The 25,883-nt window shown below is 45.9% G+C and overlaps 1 protein-coding gene across 4 annotated transcripts in view; it reads left to right on the forward strand.

The window, feature by feature from the left end:
• Positions 1-1,091: 1,091 nt before the first annotated feature.
• The window catches only part of HIP1 (huntingtin interacting protein 1), a 157,530-nt gene continuing 132,738 nt past the window's right edge, over positions 1,092-25,883 (forward strand). For 2 of the 4 annotated variants that reach the window (XR_008888950.1, XM_056558401.1), the window contains exon 1: positions 7,677-8,534. Coding sequence is in view for 3 of the 4 variants with exons in the window: in XM_056558401.1 (XP_056414376.1) it covers positions 8,517-8,534 (18 nt within the window). In the remaining variant the exon portion in view is untranslated. Of the gene's footprint in view, positions 1,137-7,676; positions 8,535-10,185; positions 10,213-25,883 lie in introns of those variants that run through there. The other 2 variants (XM_056558402.1, XM_056558404.1) reach the window with 2 other exon arrangements.

A 25,883-nucleotide genomic window follows, 5' to 3' on the forward strand; every position in this document is an offset into this window, starting at 1 on the left:
TTGTATGTTGAGACCAGAACTCTATGGAAACCTGGTAATTGGTTCTGAAGCAACCAAAATGTCATCCAAAAATAGGAAAAAGTGAGGATTAAAGATAAATAAGTAGATAACTAATTCAGATAAAGCAAATCCTTCCATATAAAAGTAAGAAAGATCTGCTGGGAGATGTAAATCACTGTCTATTTCAGTGTTTTCCAACAAGGGTGCCTTCAGCTGTTGCAAAACTACAACTCCCAGCATGCCCGGACAGCCTTTGGCTGTCCGGGCATGCTGGGAGTTGTAGTTTTGCAACAGCTGGAGGCAACCTCTTTGGGAAACACTGGTCTATGTAGAGGACAGGAGCTTCTTCAGGGTCCTGTACAGAACATGCAATGTCCTAAAAAAGGAAAATGGAGCCGCCCTCACCTGATGCCCAAAGGAGTACAGAACATGTAATACCTCCCTGTACTGTAGGGGGCGCTACCAGACACCAGTCAGTGCATGCACAGGGGTTTTACAAGTGAAATATCCATTCTGATTGGTCGGTTCTTCCAGCCATTGACATGTTTCGCAGATTCCAAAGCATTGTGGGGGAGATTTATCAAAACCTGTGCAAAGGAAAAGTTGCCTAGTTTCCCATAGCAACCAATCAGATCGCTTCTTTCATTTTGCAGAAGCCTTGTTAAAAATGAAAGAAGCAAGCTGATTGGTTGCTATGGGCAACTGGGCAACTTTTCCTCTGGACAGGTTTTGATAAATCTCCCCCTGTTTGTTGAGTCTGGTTTCAAGTTACAATGGTCCAGAAAAGACCATCGTATGTTGAAACTAATGTATGTTGAGGCCATTGTAAGTTGAGGGATCACTGTATAGGGAAATCCTCTGGTACTTGTTGACACCACAACATGTCTCACCACTTAGCACAGAAAGAATTGGTGCCTGTTTGCCCTCCATCCTATTCCTCACCTTTGTTTCCTAACATGGCACGGTTTGCTTCAATGTTGTAACCCGTATTAAAATAAGTGAAGCAACTAAACGGTGTTGTGTTTCCTATCTCCAGGGGCCTGACTGCAGCAATGTGTACTCACACTGTGTCACATGATCACTGAATTACCAAAGTGTGCCGGATTGGGGACATTTCAGTCATGCTCTGGATGGAGGTAAAAGATTGCGCCATAATAATGAGCATTATTTTTGTGCATTTTTTGCTGATTTTTCTTAGGCATCATTTTCAGATTTATGACTTTTCTCTCTGCCTTGATTCAATCCCGCTGCTGCACCTTTTTTCCTCCTTTATACTTTTGTTTGCTGGATTTTCGTACTATTTATATGTAGCACCGCCGTAGAAATGGGAGGGTTGTACATTAAAAATAGTCAAAATGGAATTATGGAAGCAAAGCAGTGCCGGTTTACTCTCTTTTTGTATATCCCTTGTTCTATTCGCCTACTGTAAATGCGAGAAGCTGCATTGTGCTATCAAGATTCAGTTAGGGGGCATGCACACTACGTTTCTTAAGATACGGGACCGTATACGGCTGGGGAGAGGGGGGCGGAGAGTTGGGGGCGGGGCAACCGCACGATGCCATATGCGGTCCCGTATCTAATGTGTTTCAATGAGCTACCGGAGTGAAACGCTGCCAACAGCGTTTTTAGGTCCGGTCGGGAAACCGTATACGGGGCAAAACGGAGCCGACCGGTCGCTCATTGAAATACATTAGATACGGGACCGCATACGGCAGCGTGCGGTTGCCCCGCCCCCGACTCTCCGCCCCCCTCTCCCCAGCCGTATACGGTCCTGTATCTTAAGAAACGTAGTGTGCATGCACCCTTAAAGGGGTATTCTGGCCTTAGACATCTTATCCCCTATCCAAAGGATAGGGGCGGGACGTAACGTTACATCTCCGTCTCAGGAGCAGCGTCCGGCAAAATGGAATGCCGAGAGCTGCACGGAGATCGCGGGGGTCCTAGTAGCGAGACCCCCGCAATCAGACATCTTATCCTCTATCCTTTCAGAGAGCTGGGGCCCATCATCGAGGTTGTGGGGGTCCCAGCGGTCGGACACCCTGTATAAGACAGGATAGGATAAAAGTTACTTTTCACTGCACAACCCCTTTAAGGGTATATAAATAAAATTGATAAATGATCACTAGATGGATATGCTGTGGATTTGTCATGTGTTCACTTGGCAAATCCATAGCAGGTTACAGTACCAGCAAAGTAGATGTGATTTTTAAAATCACAACGTTTCCTGACCAATACTGACCAGTGGTGCGGGATTTAAATTCTGAAGCCTGTCAATTTATATTTGTTGTGTTTTTCATGCAGATTTTCTGCAAATTTTTACCACAAGAAATTGTCTGCATTTAAGCTGGGTTCAAAAAGCTTTCTTCCACAGTATAGGGGATAAGTGTCTGATCGTGAAGGGTCCGTACAATGGGACACACCCAGGGCTCAAGTCCTGCAGGAAGGCATGGGAATGGAGTTCCTGCACTTTTTTCACAGCAGCAACACTGTTCCCATTAGCAGGAGTCCTGCAGGACCAGCTCTTGAGTGGAAATCTTGGGTGAGTTCCCACACTTTTTTTCCAGGACTTGACCCCCTGGACACCCCCCCCCCCCTCCATGAATCTCTATGGGAGATGCGGAGATGACCTCTCCCATAGAAATGAATAGAGAGCGTGTCTGTCCACCTCTTAGTGAGGTTGATGACACAAACATTAGCCGCACAGAACCACTGCAGTTCCAGGGGCCTGTTCCGGATAGGGGATAAGTTGTCTATGGCTGCAGTACTCCTTTAACTGTTCATAATGTCCACACTTCCCTCTCGTGCTTCCAGTAACTGTTACGCCGAGCGCTCCGGGTCCCTGCTCCTCCCCGTAGCACTCGCGGCGTTCACCTCCGTGCAGCGCCCCGGTCAGACCCGCTGACAGGGAGCGCTGCACTAGTGTCACCGGCGGGGATGCGATCCGCGTAGCGGGACGCGCCCGCCCGCGGCTCACATCCCAATCTCCTCACCTGCCCCGTCCTCCGTCTGCTCAGTCCCGGCGTGCGCGGCCCCACTCCCTAGGGCGCGCGCGCCGGCTCAATCAGTACCTGCACCTGTGCCTTCCTCATTTAAACCCACTTCCCCTTCCTGTCATCGCCGGATCTTGTTGCCTAGTGCCAGTGAAAGCGTTTTGTGTGTTCCCAAGCCAGTGTTCCAGACCCTCTGCTGTTGCCTCTGACTACGACCCTTGCTGCCTGCCCTGACCTTCTGCTACGTCCGACCTTGCTCTTGCCTTGTCCCTTGTACTGCGCCTGTCTCAGCTGTCAGTGGGGTTGAGTCGCTATCGGGTGGAACGACCTGGGGGTTACCTGCCGCTGCAAGTCCATCCCGCTTTGCGGCGGGCTCTGGTGAAAACCAGTAACCCCTTAGACTCCGTTCCCCTGGTACGGCCCACGTCTTCACCCCACTGACACAGAGGATCCACCACCAGTGTCCTCGCTGCATACCTGTCCGGATCCTGACAGTAACTCTTCCATGGTCCCATAATCCTGTTTATTTTTATTTAAATCTGATGAATCGATTAAATATTCGGCCAAATAATCGATTATCAAAATAATTGTTAGTTGCCGCTCGATTTTTGAATTTTATTTAAAGAAAAAAGAAACTGTGGCAAGCACTATTACATGTATTTTATGCAGGTATTAGAAAAAAACATTTTATTGCCTAATGACTCTATGCACTTGGCCAGAGAATCTCTTTCCTATGAAGGTGAAGTTGTTTTCTGTGCACAAGTGTGAGTCAGGCTTCTATTTTGCTAAACTACAACCTATACGAATAAGTTTATAAGACACCTTGGGGTCAATATTTCTCTAGTGATGTGTCCTGGCATGTTCAGACTCACTGAAGACTTTTATGTAGCCAGCTCTGTAGAAAAGCACAAACACAGAAGTGAAGAGGAATATCTACTTCTGCTGTGCGAGTTCAGTCACAAGTGAATAACCCTTTCATTGTAGCGTATAACAATTTACAAGTTTTGGTTACTAGATTTCTTGTTTCAGATTTGGATCCCAATTGCCCATGCAGATTATGTACAGCAGCAGGGACTCCTGTCATAGATAGAAGTCCCTGCTCCTGTACAGCATTCTGAGACACTGCACCAGGTGCACAGCAAAAGTAGCTAGTAAAAACTATGATACATACAGCATTACCGCTTACCCCCAGGCTGCTCTGTAAACAGCAGGGATGAAATAAATGTAAAAAGAATTTAAAAAAAATTGGATTTTTTTAAATTACAATTTTTGCTGAATGGATTTGGTCATAACAATAAATTATGAAATACTATATAGAAATGAACTATCATGTTTAGTACGATCTGCCTGTCATATTTGTTTCGGATTCAGATCCCAATTTGGAAGTGCCCAAACAAAATATGTATAGGAAAAAGGACCCCTGTCAAGGACAGAAGTCCCTGCTCCTGTACAATACACTAACTAGCTGGGTCAAGTGCCAAGCAAATCCAAAAAGTATAATTGTTGCTTACCCTCAGGCCTGTCAGTGTACAGGAACATGGATGAAACAGATTTCAAATAAATCACAAAAAATTTTGACCAAAAGTCAGACCAAATCCAATGTGTGCTCAATGGATTAGCTCATCTCAATGAATGAGTAAACCATTTATAGTTGAGTGATTCCTGTGAGATTAATTTTGGGTCAGATTTGGCAAATTTTAATGTGAGGTTTCTTTGACATTCAGGTCTTGATGGTAAAGTAGTCCCTACTCCTGTACAGTACACTGATACATTGGGCCAGGTGCAGAGCAAATCCATTAAGTGAAATCTAAGACACATACAGCATTGCTGCTTACCTCCGGGCTTCTCAGTGCACAGGAGCAGGGATGAAACAACCAATCTGCACAAAATGGACTATCTCATCTCTAATCTTAACAATGAATGAAGTGATCATTTTAGTTAGAGACAAGGAAATCTCGAGAAATAAATTTTAGGTCCGATTTGACAAATTTCAATGTTTCTTTGATATTTAGATCCTGATTCAAAGTATGTACAGGATCAAGGACTCCTGTCGACAAGAGGAGTTATTGCTCCTGTACAGTACATTGACCAGCTGTGCTGGGCACAGGGCGATTGCAATATGCAACACATACAGTATTGCGCTTACCTCGGGGCTGCAAAAAGTTCTGATTTTAACCCCTTAAAGACTCAGCCCATTTTGGCCTTAAGGACTCAGACAATTTAATTTTTAAGTTTTCGTTTTTTCCTCCTCGCCTTCTAAAAATCATAACTCTTTTATATTTTCATCGCCATACTAGTATGAGGGCTTGTTTTTTGCATGACCAGTTGTCCTTTGTAATGACATAACTCATTATATCATAAAATGTATGGCACAACCAAAAAACACTATTTTTGTGAGGAAATTAAAAAGAAAAACGCAATTTAGCAAATTTTGGAAGGTTTCGTTTTCACGCCGTACAATTAACGGCAAAAATGACGTGTGTTCTTTATTCTGAGGGTCAATACGATTAAAATGATACCCATTATTACATACTTTTATATTATTGTTGTGCTTAAAAAAAATCACAAACTTTTTAACCAAATTAGTACGTTTATAATCCCTTTATTTTGATGACCTATAACTTTTTCATTTTTCCGTATAAGCGGCGGTATGAGGGCTCATTTTTTGCACCATGATCTGTACTTTTTTTTTATACCACATTTGCATATAAAAAACTTTTAATACATTTTTTTTAATTTTTTTAAATAAAATGTATTAAAAAAGTATCAATTTTGGACTTTTTTTTTTAACGTTCACGCCGTTCACCATACGGGATCATTAACATTTTATTTTAATAGTTTGGACATTTACGCACGTGGCGATACCAAATATGTCTATTAAATTTATTTTTTTACTCTTTTTGGGGGTAAAATAGGAAAAAACGGACGTTTTACTTTTTTATTGGGGGAGGGGATTTTTCACTTTTTTTTTTACTTTTAATTTTACATCTTTTTACATTTTTTTTTATACTTGAATAGTCCCCATAGGGGACTATTCATAGCAATACCATGATTGCTAATACTGATCTGTTCTATGTATAGGACATAGAACAGATCAGTGTTATCGGTCATCTTCTGCTCTGGGCTGCTCGATCTCAGACCAGAGCAGGAGACGCCGGGAGCCGGACACAGGCAGGTGAGGGGACCTCCGTGCGGTGTTCTGAATGATCGGATCCCCGCAGCAGCACTGCGGGCGATCAGATCATTCATTGAAATCGCGTACTGCCGCAGATGCCGGGATCTGTATTGATCCCGGCATCTGAGGGGTTAATGGCGGAGGCCCGTGAAATTGTGGGCGTCGGCCATTGCCGGCGGGTCCCTGGCTGCGATCAGCAGCCGGGATCAGCCGCGCATGACACGGGCATCGCTCCGATGCCCGTGGTTATGTACAGGACGTAAATATACGTCCTGGTGCGTTAAGTACCACTGCACCAGGACATACATTTACGTCCTGCGTCCTTAAGGGGTTAATACATTTTTGTTTTTTTTTTTGTTTTGTTTTTTACCAAATCCACTCCACTCTAAATAGATTTGCTCATCTGTAACCATAACCAATGATTGATTAAATAATTTGTAGTTAGAGATGAGACAATCTCTCCAGATTTGTTTCCGATCCTGGTCCTAAATTTTTCCTACCATTGTCCTCACAAAGTACAGGATCAGGGACTCCTGTCAACAGCAGAAGTCCCTGCTCCTATACAGTACAGTGAGCCCTATGTGTACAGGAATGAAACAAATCACGAAAAGTGTGTAGAATAATGGATTTTATTTAATTTATTTTTTGTGAAATCTGAGCCGAATCCACTCCGAGCTGAATATATTTGCTCATCTGTAACCATAACAATGGGGGAGATTTACCAAAACCTGTGTAGAGGAAAAGTTGTGGAGTTGCCCATGGCAACCAGATTGCATTTTCAGAGGCCTTTTCAAAAATGAAAGAAGAAACCTGATTGGTTGCTATGTGCAACTTCCTCTGGACAGGTTTCGATAAATCTCCCCCAATGAGTGATGAAATAATGAGCGAATCTCTCCAGATTTGCTTCCTATCCTGTTCCTAAAGTTTTCCTGCCATTGCCCTCACAAAATACAGGATCAGGGACTCCTGTCAACAGCAGAAGTCCCTGCTACTGTACAGTACAGTGAGCCCTATGTGTACAGGAATTAAACAAATCACAAAAAGTGTGTAGAATAATGGATTTTATTAAAAAAAAATTTTTGGGTGAAATCTGGGCCGAATCCACTCCGAGCTAAATATATTAGCTCATCTGTAACCATAACAATGAGTGATGAAATGATTTGTATTTAGAGATGAGCCCGATCCCAGTCCTAAAGTTTTCCTGCCATTGCCCTCACAAAATACAGGATCAGGGACTCCTGTCAACAGCAGAAGTCCCTGCTAATGTACAGTACAGTGCGCCGAAACAAATCACGAAAAGTGTGTAGAATAATGGATTTTTATTATTTTTTGTGTGTGAATTCTGGGCCGAATCCAGTCGGTGCTTAGTAGGTTTGCCCCCGATCCCATAGATCAGTGGTCCCCAAACTGTGGCCCTCCAGATGTTGCAAAACTACAATTCCCAGCATGCCTGGACAGCCGTTGGCTGTCCAGGCATGCTGGGAGTTGTAGTTTTGCAACATCTGGAGGGCCACAGTTTGGGGACCACTGCCATAAATGGAATCACTCCCAAGACTTGTTCTTATTATGGCTGGCATCAGGCGTGTGCCCACTGCAGTGTCTCCATCACAGGGCAGGGGCAGAGCTGGCCCCGGCTAATCCCCGCTAATCCCGGGCTGAATGCGGCTGTACCCGGCTGTGTGTGTGATGAGCAGCACTGGAGCAGACACCGTCCTCCTCCTCCCCCCGCAGCCACAATAGGCGGCTATTCTTATTCTAATGCCGGGGACACATATGCTGCTCAGTCCCCTCCTGTCTGCTCGGGGTTGGGGGGGCTTCTATCCCACAATCCTCTCCATCCTGCGCCCCTCCTCTCCGGGGGCTGTCTCGGCCTCTCCCCCCCAGCAGCAGGAAGAGAGTTGACCGCCTGATGCCAGGCTGTGTGACTACTGCACTTCTGGCTGGATGATCGCAGTGCCAGGCTCCCTCCTCCATCCCTGCATGCTGATGTGCCAGTCTGCACTGAGCCCTGCACCCTCTCCACCCAGCCTCAGCACCATCTGCCCATTGCCTGCCACACTTCTCTTTGATGCTGTTTACTTGGTGCCCTCTGTTCTGCATCACCCCCCATCATCATCATCACCACTTGGGACTACTTTATAGCTTAACCCTTTACTTACTTCTGACTTGCCCCCCAGTAACCCTGTGATCTGGCTGTGCCCCCTCCCTTCATGGTGATAATGTTGCTGCATCCAGCATTGTGATAACTCCTAAAAACTGCATTTTTTGGGCACTGGAGGTGGAGCTTGTACCCAGCTACAGCAGCAACAAGGGGGTCTGCAAGTGGCCTGCAAGGGATCTCATTGGAAAAGATGGACGCTAGCAAAATGGTGAGTGCCTTAAAGGGCTTCTCTATGTGTCTGTAAACAGAGCTCACACCACAGAGCACATGTACTTGTAACTTTCTAACATGTAACAAGCTGATCCTAGGGACTGGAATGGCCAGGAGGGGGCAGAGATGGTGTCCAGACAGTGATGGTGTCCCTATAGTGTTTCCCCAACCTGTGGCTTTCTCTAGCTCAGTGTTTTCCAACCAGTGTGCCTCCAGCTGTTGCAAAACTACAACAGCTGTTGCAAAACTACAACTCCCAGCCATGCCCGGACAGCCTTCGGCTGTCCGGGCATGGCTGTGAGTTGTAGTTTTGCAACAGCTGGAGGCACAATGGTTGAGAATTACACCTCTAGCTATTTCAATACTGTTAAAACACTACAAGTCCCAGCACGTCCAGACAGCCTTTGGTATGCTGAGAGTTGTAGTTTTGAAACACAGGTTTCGGAATACTGCTATAGAAGAACATCTGTAAACAAATCCCCCCCCCCGTTTTGTGGTTTATAAAAAAAGACCCCTAAACTTTACATATACATGAGGCTGGCTGGATCCTAAAATCTGAGCGCAGATCAGTGTTTTCCAACCAGGATGCCTTAGGCTGTTGCAAATCTATGACTCCTCTCTAGCTGGGGCATGCTGGGAGTTGTAGTTCTGCAGCCGGAGGCACACTGGTTGGGATACACTGGTGTAGACCATGGAAATGCCACAGTCATGGCGGCAGGAAAGTTATTGCCGCATATTTCATATTATTGTTTATATTATTAATAATTTTTTTAGAGTTCAAGATTATTTCATCTTTGCTGTGTATATACTGTGTGTATATATATATATATATATATATATATATATATGCTAACTGAGTACCCGGCGCTGCCCGGTTATTCCCACCTTATCCTTGTGGAGGAGGAAAAGCAACAGGAGGAAGGAGGAAGCTTTTGTCCTCATATCCTGTCCCTAAATCCTGACCCCATATCCCCTCCTCATATCCCGACCCCAAATCCCTTCCTCTTATTCTGACCTCATATTCTGTCTTCATATTTTGTTCTCATATCTCGACCTCATATCCCGTCCCCATATCCCGACCTCATATCCTTTCCCTATATCCTGACCTCATATCCCATCCACATATCTCGTCCCCATATCCCGTCCTCATATCCCAACCTCATATCCCGACCTCACATCCCATCCCCATAGCTAATCCTCATTTCTAATTGTCATATCCCAACCTCATATCCCATCCTCATATCCCGTCCCTATATCCTGTCCTCATATCCCGACCTCATATCCCGTCCCTATATCCCGACCTCATATCCCATCCCCATATCCCGCCCCCCATATCCCGTCCCCATATCCCATCCTCATATCCAGACCTCATATCCCGACCTTATATCCCATCCCCATATCCCGCTAATCCTCATTTCTAATCCTCATATCCCGTCCTCAGATGGGGCTGCGTTGTAGTAAAAATATTGGAAGCTGAAAATAAAAGGGGTGTGGCTTAAAAGGTGGGCGTGTCTTTGTGAGATGGGACATGGCATGCAGGGAGAGTGTGGCTTGCCAGCCGGATTGACACATTCACAGGGAGATGCAAAGTGGAGCTTGTGGAGTAAGGCACCAGAAGTCCTATATACTTGCATGGGACTTAAAACAAAAAAAACATCCTTCACATGTGGGGGCAGGTTAGTGGTTAATTTTACTATTATATATTTTTATTTGACATAGCACTAACATGTGACCAAGTATTATCGAAATATCTCCAGCTGTTTGGAAGTTATGCAGTAACATATATTTACCATAGTCTTGTATGGGACTTTAAATAAAAACCCTGACTCTTGCAAATAGGGGTGGGTAAGGGTTAAATTACCTATCCTATGTTTGTTGCTGACATATAAGTAATGTGTGCAAAGTTTCATGTTAAAGGGGTTATCCAGGAAAAAACTTTTTTTTATATGTCAACTGGCTCCAGAAAGTTAAACAGATTTGTAAATTACTTCTATTAAAAAATCTTAATCCTTTCAGTACTTATGAGCTTCTGAATTGTAGGTTGTTCTTTTCTGTCTAAGTAATCTCTGATGACACGTGTCTCGGGAACCGCCCAGTTAAGAAGAGGTTTGCTATGGGAATTTGCTTCTAAACTGGGCGGTTCCCGAGACACGTGTCATCAGAGATTACTTAGACAGAAAAGAACAACCTTAACTTCAGAAGCTCATAAGTACTGAAAGGATTAAGATTTTTTAATAGAAGTAATTTACAAATCTGTTAAACTTTCTGGAGCCAGTTGATATATATAAAAAAGTTTTTTCCTGGAATACCCCTTTAATATCTTTAGCAGTTTGGAAGTGATGCTGGAACATACACACATACATACATACACACGTTAAGTTTTATATACATATATTGAGAAAGGCTGCAAGTGGGCCGCCGGAACGTCGCTATGCCGTCAGGCTAATAAATCCATCACCTTTGCATCTTGACTTGGAGCGCTGCGGAATGTTGTCATCTTGCTGTCTACTATTGACCTGTTACCTGGGACAACGGTCTGCTGGCACCCATCATTGTTTCCCTCTTTGGTTGTGCTGCTTCATATTTTACCTTTTGTCTATATAGATATATACATTTTTTTTTACCAATTGTGTTTGTTGGCTTCTCTGACTGTCATAATATTGTAGTGATGTGCAGCACTACTGTATCCTGTAAATACAGCTAAAATCTGTCAGACTCATTGAGATAGGGAGGCCTTTGGAAAAAAATTTAGGGAGAAAAAAGATGGTCTTTCCAAAGCCGTTTTTTTTTTTTTTTTTCTGAAAAAATGTAGAAAAACAAAAAGGAGTAAGGAATATGTTCTTTTATAATGATAAATAAGATGTTAATATTTAAACTGTATAACATTTAGAAATTCTTAACCTTTATATGTTTTTAATGTGATTGAAAAAATTACCACTAGGTGGCTCTGTTCTGTTCCCTGCCGCAAGTCAAACAGTTAGTTTGGTCTCCTTCCGGCCTGGCAGGAGACCAAACTCAGGAATTGTGTGCGGGGCATGGTGAGGCACAGCTATCGCAGGCTTCAGTGATGTCGCGCCTGCTGGGGAACGCCCACTTTCTCCTGCCAGGAGCTCACATAATGGGAGCAAGGGGAAAGGTAAGATACAGAGCTTTTTAACTTCTTAAGGATGAAGGGCGTACCTGTACGCCCTGAGTCTGCTCCCTTTCTATAACTCGAGGCCACGCGGCGCTTTTAACCCTTTAGACACAGCATTTAAAGTTGATCGCCGCATATAAAGTGAAAGTAAAGTACTGCCGGTTAGCTCAGTGGGCTGTTCAGGACCGTCGCGGCGAAATTGCAGCGTCCCAAACAGCTGGCAGACACAAGGAGGGTCCCTACCTGCTCAGTGCCTGAGATCCAGGCATGAGTAGTTAAGCGGCAGAATCATTGATCAGTGGTTTCTTATGAGAAATCATTGATCAATGTAAAAGATCAGTGTGTGCAGTGTTATAGGTCCCTATGGGAGCTATAACACTGCCAAAAAAAAAAAAAAAGTTAATAAAGATCATTTAACCACTTCCCTAATAAAAGTTTGAATCACCCCCCTTTTCCCATAAAAAACAAAACAAAAACTGTGTAAATAAAAATAAACATATGTGGTATCTCCACGTGTGGAAATGTACAAATTATAAAAATATTTAGTTAATTAAACCGCACGATCAATGGTGTACGTGCAAAAAATTTCCAAAGTCCAAAATAGCGTATTTTTGGTAACATTTTATATCATGAAACAAGCGATCAAAAAGTCCGATCAATACAAAAATGATACCACTAAAAAGGTAAGATCACAGCGCAAAAAATGAGCCCTCATACCGCCCCATACGCGGAAAAGTAAAAAAGTTATAGGGGTCAGAAGATGACAATTTTAAACGTATACATTTTCCTGCATGTAGTTATGATTTTTTCCAGAAGTACGACAAAATCAAACCTATATAAGTAGGGTATTCCTTTAATCGTATGGACCTACAGAATAAAGAGAAGGTGTCAGTTTTACCGAAAAATGTACTGTGTAGAGACGGAAGCCCCCAAAATGTACAAAATGGCGTTTTTTCTTCAATTTTGTCATACAATGATTTTTTTTTCCGTTTTTCCGTAGATTTTTGGGTAAAATTTACTGATGCCATTACAAAGTAGAATTGGTGGCGCAAACAAAAAACCATCATTTGGGTCTGTAGGTGCAAAATTGAAAGGGTTATGATTTTTAAAAAGTGAGGAGGAGAAAAGGAAAGTGCAAAAACTGAAAGACCCAAGGGGTTAAAGGAGTTCTGTAGTGAAAAAAAGCTTATCTGCTATCCAAAAGATAAGGGATAAGTTATAGATCGTGGGGGTCCAAGCGCTGGGATCCTCCGCGATCTCCTGAATGGGGCCCCGGCAGTCTGCTGGTAGGGGGCGTGCCGACACGCCCCCACCATGTATCCCAAAGAAATACATGGAGGGGATATGTCGGCCTCGGCCTTCTGCGGGGGTCGGAACGGCCCCTTCCAGCAGACTGCCCGAAGGGGCAGGGGGTTCGTTCAGGAGATCGCGGGGGGTTCCAGCGCTTGGACCCTGCGCGATCTATAACTTATCCCCTATCCTTTGAATAGGGGATAAGTTATTTTTCACTGCACTACTCCTTTAACTCCCGTCCTTCCAACTGTCTGACCGACAGAGCTCCATTTAATGGAGAACAATGGCCGTGTGGTGAACAAGCCCTAAAATTCTTTATAAAAGTGGTGCAAGTCATGTAAGACTGTTTTTCTTTTTAATGCAGACTGGTCCTGCTGAAAAAATAAGGGAAGCTCCAATGGACCTATATAGGAGACTGCATAAATACATAAGAGACTTATTTAAAATACAGCTATCCTAAAGATATTGGGGGGAGATTTATCAAAACCTGTGTAGAGGGAAAATGAAGCAGTTGCAATAGCAACCAATCAGATCGCTTCTTTCATAAAAAAAAAATGGCTTCTGAAAAATAAAAGAAGCAATCTGATTGGTTGCTATGGGCAACTGGTCAATTTTTCCTTTGCGCAGGTCTTGATAAGTCTCCCTCACTGGCTGAGAAAAATTGTTCCGGATTTCTAGAACGGTCACATTGTTACCATAGGCCACTAAATCACAGATCCATAGAGCTATCTGCAGATGTCAGCACATTAATAGCCAGGAGTCATGTATTAGAACTTGCTCTTCTACAGCATAATTGATACTTTGCCAAAAAAGTGAACGAAAACCAAAAGACAGAATTGGGCTACCCAGTACCTCCTATCATAATGTGTAATTCATATCCAATGCAAAAACGTCCCAATAAATAAAGCACTGACAGGGATATCATCCAATATATTGAGACTTTATTGATACAATAATACAAAAATAGATGAAAACTTTAAAAGTAGATGTACTACACAAAAAAATGACCAAGTGGACCCATGCAACAGTAACATCACCCCGTTCAGGTGTAGTATGTTACAGCTGCAGAGCAACACATGGAAAAGGTGTTACAAGTATAACAATATAGTGCATGGGAAAACCTTATATTAAAGGGGTACTCTGCCCCTAGACATCTTATCCCCTATCCAAAGGATAGGGGATAAGATGTCAGATCGCGGGGGTACCGCTGCTCGGGACCCCGGGATCTCGGCTGCAGCACCCACCTAAATGGCTTCCGGCAACGCTGGAGGCTTTGGATCCCGACCACGCGAGCGTGGTCGGGATCCGAAGCCTCCAGCGTTGCCGGAAGCCATTGAGGTGGGTGCTGCAGCCGAGATCCAAGGGTCCCCAGCAGCGGGACCCCCGCGATCTGACATCCCATCCCCTATCCTTTGGATAGGGGATAAGATGTCTAGGGGCAGAGTACCCCTTTAACCCCTTAAGGACGCAGGACGTAAATGTACGTCCTGGTGCGGTGGTACTTAACGCACCAGGACGTACATTTACGTCCTGTGCATAACCGCGGGCATCGGAGCGATGCCCGTGTCATGCGCGGCTGATCCCGGCTGCTGATCGCAGCCAGGGACCCGCCGGCAATGGCCGACACCCGCGATCTCGCGGGCGTCCGCCATTAACCCCTCAGGTGCCGGGATCAATACAGATCCCGGCATCTGCGGCAGTGCGCGATTTCAATGAATGATCGGATCGCCCGCAGCGCTGCTGCGGGGATCCGATCATTCAGAATGCCGCACGGAGGTCCCCTCACCTTCCGGCTCCCGGCGTCTCCTGCTCTGGTCTGAGATCGAGCAGACCAGAGCAGAAGATGACCGATAACACTGATCTGTTCTATGTCCTATACATAGAACAGATCAGTATTAGCAATCATGGTATTGCTATGAATAATCCGCGTGCGTAAATGTCCAAACTATTAAAATAAAATGTTAATGATCCCGTACGGTGAACGGCGTGAACGGAAAAAAAAAAAAAAGTACAAAATTGCTACTTTTTTAAATACATTTTATTTTAAAAAAATTATTAAAAATGTATTTAAAGTTTTTTATATGCAAATGTGGTATCAAAAAAAAGTACAGATCATGTCGCAAAAAATGAGCCCTCATACCGCCGCTTATACAGAAAATAATAAAGTTAGAGGTCATCAAACGTACTAATTTGGTTAAAAAGTTTGTGATAACAATAATAGAAAAGTATATAATAATGGGTATCATTTTAATCGTATTGACCCTCAGAATAAAGAACACACGTCATTTTTACCATAAATTGTACGGCGTGAAAACGAAACCTTCCAAAATTAGCAAAATTGCGTTTTTCTTTTTAATTTCCCCACAAAAATAGTGTTTTTTGGTTGCGCCAGGAGTTAAAGGGGTACTCCGGTGAAATTCTTATTTTTTTTTTTTTATTCAACTGGTTCCAGAAAGTTAAACAGATTTGTAAATTACTTCTATAAAAAAAATCCTAACCCTTCCAGTACTTATCAGCTGCTGTATGCTCCACAGGAAGTTATTTTCTTTTTAATTTTCTTTCCAGTCTGACCACAGTGCTCTCTGCTGACACCTCTGTCTGTCTCAGAAACTGTCAAGAGCAGAATAGGTTCGCTATGGGGATTTGCTCCTGCTCTGGACAGTTCCTGAGACAGACAAAGGTGTCAGCAGAGAGCACTGTGGTCAGACAGAAAAGAAATTCAAAAAGAAAATAACTTTCTCTATAATGTACAGCAGCTGATAAGTACTGGAAGGATTAAGATTTTTAAATAGAAGTAATTTACAAATCTGTTTAACGTTCTGGCTCCAGTTGATTAAAAAAATAAATAGTTTTTCACCTGAGTACCCCTTTAATACAGGCCAAACCTGAAGCACCCCAATGATCATTTCACCTACTTCACTTCATCAGGGGGATGAAAAGTTTACTGATAGTAATGGAATAATACACAAAGGAGACCCCAAGAAAATATAAAGATCCTACGCAAAAATACTAAATCCAAAGCAAAAAGCAGGCGCATCTAGATCAAGTTATAACAATGAATCACTTTATTAATACATAAATGCTAAATAATGACATACATTTAAAATCATTTAAAAATTGTAAGAGATGGAATGCCAGATATGCATCCCTGTGATACAGATATAGAACAAGAGATCTGGGATAGGAACTCACCGAAGTTAGAGGGATGACCGTTTTCCTTTAAAAGGACATGTTGTAGAAATTCCTAAAACATTGATAGACTTTTTTGGGGATTTTGTAAATTCTTATTAAGTGTTTGGTATTTCCTGATATATATATATATATATATATATATATATATATATATATTGTGTCATTCAGTTTTCCGGAGCCAAAGGATTTGGATGAGAACAGAAGTAATGCCATGGAGGAGGCACCTTTTTATTATACAATTTACAATATTGGCCCTCATTTACTATTCTAAACCCGACTTCTTTTGTCGGGTTTTTTTGGCGCATCTTTGTCTGCGACATGTCTGCGACACGATGTGACATTTTTTCCCGACGGACCCGATGTTGATTCTCCCAAACCTGAAAAAGGGGCGTAACCCGACATTTCTGAGCTTTCCCACGTATTTATAAAGGTTTCCAACCCAAATTTGTTGAATTGTTGTGGATTTTTTCCAGACAACTCAGAGGAGTTGGAAACCAAAACCTACAAAACCCACGTGCGACAAACAGGATGCGACATAATAATAATAAATACCAGGGGAAAAAACAGTTGGGTAAGAAAGCAACATAGACTTACAACCCGATTTTCTAAGTAAATGAGGGCCATTAAGTTTGGATAAACTGAGTAAACTGAATGTTTTATCCAGTTCTAGTTTACAGATATAAATAGTCAACATGGGGGGCCTGAAATTAGAAAAGCCCAGGTTTGCTGCCATGCCATTTATCTCTATACATTTTTATTAATAATTATGCTGCTGTGGGGGGGATATGACTGCTTGGGTCACCTGTGACCTCAAAAACGTCAGTAATAGCCGAATACAGTATTTGTCTGTCCCTGTGGCTCATATGAAGAATTAAAGGGGTTAGAACAGAAAAACACAGCTAATTTCTTTCAAAAACAGCTCCAGTCTGTCTCCAGGTTGGGTGGGGTTTTACAACTTGGCTCCATTCACTTCAATGGAACTGAGCTGCTGAACCACACCCAACCTGGAGACGGACAGGGATAGTTTTTTCGAAACATAATAGCTCTGTTTGTCTATTCCTGGATAACCCCTTTAATGGAGCGCCAGTGCACATGTATAACCTGCCAACTCATTCTAATTGGAAGATACAGAAATCGCTGTGGTCCCCAGCAGTCACATAGTTATCCTATGGATATGATATAAATTTACTAGATGGGAAAATGCTGTGTTTGCATCTCCTGTTGTATGCTAAATAATAATAGCACCAAGCAAGCCCGATTGACTTCTAAGGCTATGTTCACATAGCCGACACTGGCAGAACATGCCCATGCTAGGACCCCTTGTATATCCGCCATCTCCATAGATGGCAATGCATTTCCGAGCAGATTTCGCAGGTGTGAGATGTGAAGGACAAAATTAAGATTTCAGCACCAGGTGTTTCCCGTGCAGAAATTCTTCCTTGTGGACAATGCTGCAGAATCCCCTAGAAAATAATGGGACTCTGCTGCAACAGAATTTACGAGCTGAATTTTTACAACGAATTTTGCGCAAAAATTCCGCCGCATGAACAAGACCTAAGAGGGACTGTTAGATTCCATCATATCTCATGGGAAGAATTGTGATGAATGCAATGCTATTCTTTCCATGCACATGATGGACACCATAACGACCCCCCCACCCCCCCATTAGTGGGTTCCATCAGGTTACTGTGATATCCATTGCACGATTAATATGGCACTGCCTATTAGCTTCCATTGTAAACCCTAGTTTCAAATGGAAACCCTATTACAGATGTGGGCAGAGCATGTTTCTTCGATATATTTTATTTGGGCAATGATTATTAATAATTCCAGAGAAGTTTTTACCCAGCTTTACTAGACTCCTGGATCAGTGAAGCAAACCAGTAATACAGGCGCTGGGTTGTATCATTGGATGTTAAGAAACAGATTTACTATTTAAGAGCTTGGATTTTGTACAGTTGGGTTTACCGCAGATTTTACCCTAATTTATTGATTTATTTATTTTTTGTGTGGTTTATTCCTGCTCATATCTGTGAGTAAATTCCAGAGCTTTTCCATCTGTGGAATTACAGATGGAAGCTGTGAAACTACAAGCCTCAGCATGGCCTCCCAGACACCTTACTGCTATGACATGTTGAAACCTGCAACTGCTATGTCTGCAGTGTATCAGTATAACAAGCTTCGTTCAGAGGGAGACACTGGATAGATCCTGGGAATAGAACAGTGTTTCTATCACCCAGTGTGCCTCCAGCTGTGGCAACACTACAACTTCCAGCATACTTGTCCTCAGTGCACATTGCCCTGCTTGTCCTCAGTGCACAGAGCCCTGCTTGTCATCGGTGTACAGAGCCCCGCTTGTCCTCAGTGTACAGATCCCCCTGCTTGTCCTCACTGCACAGAGCCCTGCTTGTCCTCAGTGTACAGAACCCTGCTTGTCCTCAGTGTACAGAGCCCTGCTTGTCCTCAGTGTACAGAGCCCTGCTTGTCCTCAGTGTATAGGGCCCTGCTTGTTCTCACTGCAAAGAGCCCTGCTTGTCCTCAGTGTACAGAGCCCTGCTTGTCCTCAGTGTACAGAGCCCTGCTTGTCCTCAGTGTATAGGGCCCTGCTTGTTCTCACTGCAAAGAGCCCTGCTTGTCCTCACTGCACAGAGCCCTGCTTGTCCTCAGTGTACAGAGCCCTGCTTGTCCTCAGTGTACAGATCCCTGCTTGTCCTCAGTGTACAGAGCCCTGCTTGTCCTCAGTGTACAGAGCCCCTCTTGTCCTCAGTGCGCAGTGCCCTGCTTGTCCTCAGTGTACAGAGCCCTGCTTGTCCTCAGTGCACAGACCCCTGCTTGTCCTCAGTGCACAGATCTCTGCTTGTTCTCACTGCACAGAGCCCTGCTTGTCCTCAATGCACAGAGCCCTGCTTGTCTTCACTGCACAGAGCCCTGCTTGTCCTCGGTGTACAGAACCCTGCTCGTCCTCAGTGTACAGAGCCCTGCTTATCCTCAGTGTACAGAGCCCTGCTTGTCCTCAGTGCACAGAGCCCTGCTTGTCATCGGTGTACAGAACCCTGCTCGTCTTCAGTGTAGAGAGCCCTGCTTGTCCTCAGTGCACAGAGCCCTGCTTGTCCACCATTCACAGAGCCCTGCTTGTCCTCCATTCACAGAGCCCTGCTTGTCCTCAGTGCACAGAGCCCTGCTTGTCCTCAGTAAACAGAGCCCTGCTTGTCCTCCATTCACAGAGCCCTGCTTGTCCTCCATGCACAGAGCCCGGCTTGTCCTCAGTGCACAGGGCCCTTCTTGTCCTCCATGCACAGAGCCCTTCTTGTCCTCCATGCACAGAGCCCTTCTTGTCCTCCATGCACAGAGCCCGGCTTGTCCACCCACACTTCCTGTATTTGGTCCTTTTACAGAGACACACAGGCAATAGCTGCATGGACAAAAATATACACATTTTTTAACCAAAGTATATTACAATTATACATATAATGGGAGTCATTTATCAAAACCTGTGGAGAGGCAAAGTTCCCCAGTTGCCCATAGCAACCAATCAGATCGCTTCTTACATTCTTAACAAGGCCTCTGAAAAATGAAAGAAGCGACCTGATTGGTTGCTATGGGCAACTGGGCAACTTTGCCTCTCCACAGGTTTTGATAAATCTCCCCCAATGTCATTTTCTACATTATATAAAAAAGTTTTTGTTTGTGACAGGTACACTTTAATACAGGCACAGATTACCATGCAGGTAACCATAGCGGGCACAAAGCTTTTCTGTATATACCCTATGTATTATTATAATGTTAGCTACTGAATGGCTTTTTGGAAGTTCAAACACTATCGAGTAACACATAAACAGGTGGCAGACATGTGAGGGATGTGGATGTGGGAAGACCATGGGTAGAAGGACGGCTAAGATTACAATTAATGGGAATGAGGAGGCAGGAGAGAAAAGATGCTCCCAAGCTGCGTAGGCCGGGGGCTGAAACCATAAAGGGCTATTGACTGCTTGACCTGTGGTCCTTGGCCTTCAGGGGCAGAGAGGAAAAAATTGTCAGCGCTAAGAACTCTTAGGTTGACAGACAACTACTGGAGATGGTTTATGGTTTAACCCCTTAAGGACGCAGCCCTTTTTCACCTTAAGGACTGAGCCCTTTTTCGCAATCATGACCACCGTCACTTTACGAATTAATAACGCTGTCACGATGCCGGCTGGCAGGTAGTGGATCCTCTGTGCCAGAGAGGGATGGCGAGGACCGCGCTAGTGGACCGGTTCTAAGCCACTACAGGTTTTCACCAGAGCCCGCCGCAAAGCGGGATGGTCTTGCTGCGGCGGTAGTGACCAGGTCGTATCCACTAGCAACGGCTCACCTCTCTGACTGCTGAAGATAGGCGAGGTACAAGGGAGTAGGCAGAAGCAAAGTCGGACGTAGCAGAAGGTCGGGGCAGGCGGCAAGGTTCGTAGTCAGGGGAGATAGCAGAAGTTCTGGTACACAGGCTTTAAACACACAAAACGCTTTCACTAGGCACAAGGGCAACAAGATCCGGCAAGGAAGTGCATGGGAGGAGGTTAGATATAGTCAGGGACCAGGTGGAAGCCAATTAAGCTAATTGGGCCAGGCACCAATCATTGGTGCACTGGCCCTTTAAGTCTCAGGGAGCTGGCGCGCGCGCGCCCTAGAGAGCGGAGCCGCGCGCGCCAGCACATGACAGCAGGGGACGGGAACGGGTAAGTGACCTGGGATGCGATTCGCGAGCGGGCGCGTCCCGCTGTGCGAATCGCATCCCCAACGGCCATGACAGAGCAGCGCTCCCGGTCAGCGGGACTGACCGGGGAGCTGCAGGGAGAAAGACGCCGTGAGCGCTCCGGGGAGGAGCGGGGGCCCGGAGCGCTAGGCGTAACAGTACCCCCCCCCTTAGGTCTCCCCTTCTCTTTGTCCGGTAACTGCCTCCCCTGGGATGAGGACACCGGGAAAGGATGGAGGGATTCCTCAACGGCAGGCAGAACAGCAGGAGTAGGAATGGGGAGAGAGGGCAGAGGGCGAGACCTGGCACGGGGCAGTGTGACACCAGGACGAGGGCCATGAGGGGACACAGAGGCTTGCCTGATGGGACTGGGAGGGGGGGAGAGGCATTTCCTGTGGCAGGCAGAGTCCTTAATGACCTTAGGGGGACCGGATACAGGAGGAACCACAGGGTCACGGCAGGGAGTACTGGGAACCGGTTGAAGGCAGTCCTTGGAACAAGAGGGACCCCAACTCTTGATCTCCCCAGTGGACCAAACCAGGGTTGGGGAATGGTGTTGAAGCCAGGGTAGTCCAAGGAGAACTTCAGAAGTGCAATTAGGAAGGACAAAAAATACAATTTCCTCGTGATGAGGTCCGATGCACATTAGGAGGGGCTCCGTGCGGTAACGCACGGTGCAATCCAACCTGGCTCCGTTGACCGCGGAAATGTGGAGTGGCTTGACAAGACGGGTCACCGGAATGCGGAATTTATTCACTAAGGACTCCCGAATAAAATTCCCAGAAGCTCCAGAGTCCAGGCAGGCCACGGCTGAGAGGGGAGAGCTGGCTGAAGTAGAAATCCGAACAGGCACCGTGAGACGTGGAGAAGCCGACTTAGCATCAAGAGACGCCACACCCACGAGAGCTGGGTGCGAGCGTGCGTTTCCCAGACGTGGAGGACGGATTGGGCAATCCACCAAAAAATGTTCAGTACTGGCACAGTACAGACAAAGATTCTCTTCCTTACGGCGATTCCTCTCTTCCAGGGTCAGGCGAGACCGATCCACTTGCATGGCCTCCTCGGCGGGAGGCCTAGGCGCAGATTGCAGTGGAGACTGTGGGAGAGGTGTCCAGAGATCTAAGTCTTTTTCCTGGCGGAGCTCTTGATGCCTCTCAGAAAAACGCATGTCAATGCGAGTGGCTAGATGAATGAGTTCATGCAGGTTAGCAGGAGTCTCTCGTGCGGCCAGAACATCTTTAATGTTGCTGGATAGGCCTTTTTTAAAGGTCGCGCAGAGAGCCTCATTATTCCAGGATAGTTCAGAAGCAAGAGTACGGAATTGTATGGCGTACTCGCCAACGGAGGAATTACCCTGGACCAGGTTCAGCAGGGCAGTCTCAGCAGAAGAGGCTCGGGCAGGTTCCTCAAAGACACTTCGAATTTCCGAGAAGAAGGAGTGTACAGAGGCAGTGACGGGGTCATTGCGGTCCCAGAGCGGTGTGGCCCATGACAGGGCTTTTCCAGACAGAAGGCTGACTACGAAAGCCACCTTAGACCTTTCAGTAGGAAACTGGTCCGACATCATCTCCAAGTGCAGGGAACATTGCGAAAGAAAGCCACGGCAAAACTTAGAGTCCCCATTAAATTTGTCCGGCAAGGACAGGCGGAGGCTAGGAGTGGCCACTCGCTGCGGAAGGGGTGCAGGAGCTGGCGGAGGAGATGGTTGTTGCTGCTGTAGCTGTGACTGTACTTGCTGTAGTTGTGACTGGAGTTGCTGTGTCATGGTGGTCAAGTACGACAGCTGGTGATCTTGTTGGGCGATCTGACGAGCTTGCTGGGCGACCAGCGTAGGGAGGTCAGCGACAACTGGCAGAGGAACTTCAGCGGGATCCATGGCCGGATCTACTGTCACGATGCCGGCTGGCAGGTAGTGGATCCTCTGTGCCAGAGAGGGATGGCGAGGACCGCGCTAGTGGACCGGTTCTAAGCCACTACAGGTTTTCACCAGAGCCCGCCGCAAAGCGGGATGGTCTTGCTGCGGCGGTAGTGACCAGGTCGTATCCACTAGCAACGGCTCACCTCTCTGACTGCTGAAGATAGGCGAGGTACAAGGGAGTAGGCAGAAGCAAAGTCGGACGTAGCAGAAGGTCGGGGCAGGCGGCAAGGTTCGTAGTCAGGGGAGATAGCAGAAGTTCTGGTACACAGGCTTTAAACACACAAAACGCTTTCACTAGGCACAAGGGCAACAAGATCCGGCAAGGAAGTGCATGGGAGGAGGTTAGATATAGTCAGGGACCAGGTGGAAGCCAATTAAGCTAATTGGGCCAGGCACCAATCATTGGTGCACTGGCCCTTTAAGTCTCAGGGAGCTGGCGCGCGCGCGCCCTAGAGAGCGGAGCCGCGCGCGCCAGCACATGACAGCAGGGGACGGGAACGGGTAAGTGACCTGGGATGCGATTCGCGAGCGGGCGCGTCCCGCTGTGCGAATCGCATCCCCAACGGCCATGACAGAGCAGCGCTCCCGGTCAGCGGGACTGACCGGGGAGCTGCAGGGAGAAAGACGCCGTGAGCGCTCCGGGGAGGAGCGGGGGCCCGGAGCGCTAGGCGTAACAAACGCGAAAACCCTTTTACCGAATATTCTGATTCTGAAATTGTTTTTTCATGACATATTCTACTTTATTTTGGTGGTAAATTGTCGGCATTACTTGCATCCTTTTTTGGTGAAAATTCCCAAAATTTCATGGAAATTTAGAAAATTTTGCATTTTTCTTACTTTGAAGCTCTCTGCTTGTAAGGAAATTGGATATTCACACTAAATTAAATATTTCTTCACAAATACGATATGTCCACTTTATGTTGGCATCATAAAATGGACAAAGTAGAGCAGCAATTTTCAAAAATTTTATGAAAATTGCTAAATCTGAAGGGACAGATGTTACAGAACTACAACTCCCCGCATGCCTGGGCAGTCGAGGCATACTGAGAGTTGTAGTTTGGCAACATCTGGAGGGCTACCGTTTGGGCACCACTGTAACAGTGGTCTACAAACTGTGACCCTCCAAATGTTGCAAAACTACAACTCTCAGCATGCCCAGACAGCCTTTGGCTGTCTGGGCATGCTGGGAGTGGCAGCTTGGCCTTCCTAGTGGTTGCCACAGTAAAGATCGTTTTACTTTCACTTTCAGTCCCCCACCCACGACGATTCCCTACCTGATCCAGTATCCAGCAGGCTCCAGCGAAGATCCCGGCTCCCCAGGCATCTTCTCCTGCAGGTACGGCCTCCATCTTCTTCCCAGATCCCCTCGACATCCAGGGGCAGGCAGAACGGGGGTTGCCACGGGGGTCCCCTGTCCTGCGCTGCCATTGGTCAGAACTCCGTTCTGACTAATGGCAGGGGATAGGAGGAGATTGCAGCTCTGCGACCTCACTCCTATCCCTTAGGCTGATCGGGGCTGTTGCTGACAACTCCGATCAGCCCTATTTTCCGGGTGATCGGGTCACCAGAGACCCGATCAGCCCAGAATTGGAGAAAATCGCATGTCTGAATTGACATGCGATTTTCTCTGATCGCCGACATGGGGGGGTCTCAGGACTGATTTCAGCAGGCATCCGGCTCCGGTCCCCAACCGGCTAGCGGTGGGGACTGGATTTCCCATGGGCGTATGGATACGCCCTGTGTCCTTAAGGACTCGGAATGCAGGGCGTATCCATACGCCCTGTATCCTGAAGAGGTTAAGAAACATTTCTGGCTATATTTAAGATTCTCATTCTGAGGAAACCTAAACTTATCTTTATTGAGAAATCTTTTTGTGGCCTGGGAGTAGCTGAGTCATAGCGGGCGGTAACTGTCTCCCAAGTTTTATGTGATAGTTTTGCAACATCTGGAGGTCCACAGTTTGGAGACCACTGTCATTGTCCCTGCTTTTGTCTTTTTCTTTTCCTGCATAGCTGTTCTAGTCACACAATGTTGTGATACTATTGTATACAGCTGTTTTAGGGGGTTATACAGAGCAGGGTACTGCTATACGTTTGCAACCTTCCCTTAAGGGAAGATAACCTATAGCCTGATGTGTTTCCAGGCAGGCCCCTTGGTTTTAGTGGGCTGAATCTAATTGTGACCAGGGGTACTTCTGCCCCTAGACATCTTATCCCATCGCGGGGGTCCCACAGCTGTGACCCTTGCGATCTCCTGGCGGTCGTTTAGAAGGCTGGGTGCGGGCGGCGGGGTCTTAATGTCACGGCCACGCCCCCTCATAACATCACACCATGCCCCCTCAATGTAAGTCTATGGGAGGGGGCATGGCGGCCAGTCACCAGTATATATTATGAGTGACTAACAAACACATACTTTAAGTGTATCAGGAAACTTAGTTTAGAAAAGTTTTTCACTAATTAAGTTTCCCCACCATGCATAGAAAAAGGTGAATAATCTATTGTTATAGGTCCTTCTGGCTTCATCCCATTCTGCAAGGCTTCACCTACAGAACAAGAATGTGTCAGGTCTTTGTTTGATCTTATCGGCGAGACAGAGAGAACCTCTGACCCTGATCCCAATGGGGAATCAGCGTTTGCGGGTGGTGTGAGATCTACTTTCCGCTCCCCCCGTTTGTGGCGGGTAGTGGCCTTGACTTCTTCCAACACAAAGTGCTAGAGGAGGTCCCACTCAGGTATCCGGAGGACCTATCCAGTCTGTCTGCAGTGCTGATGATAAAATTGCTTTGAATTCACTATGCTCTTTGAAAGGCGAAGTGTTTAACCCCTTAACGACCATGGACATAAATGTACGTCCTGGCTTGACGGTACTTCATGCACCAGGACGTACATTTACATCCTGTGTATGACCGCGAGCATCGGAGCGGTGCTCGCATCATACACGGCAGGTTCCTGCTGTTATCAGCAGCCGGGGACCCGCTGGTAATGGCCGACATCCGCGATCGCGTGGATGTTTGCATTAACCCCTCAGATGCCGTGATAAGTACAGATCACGGCATCTGCAGCAATGTGCATGTTAAAATAGA

The sequence above is a fragment of the Hyla sarda genome, chromosome 2, assembly GCF_029499605.1.
Source record: "Hyla sarda isolate aHylSar1 chromosome 2, aHylSar1.hap1, whole genome shotgun sequence".
In the NCBI taxonomy this organism is placed as follows: Eukaryota; Metazoa; Chordata; class Amphibia; order Anura; family Hylidae; genus Hyla; species Hyla sarda.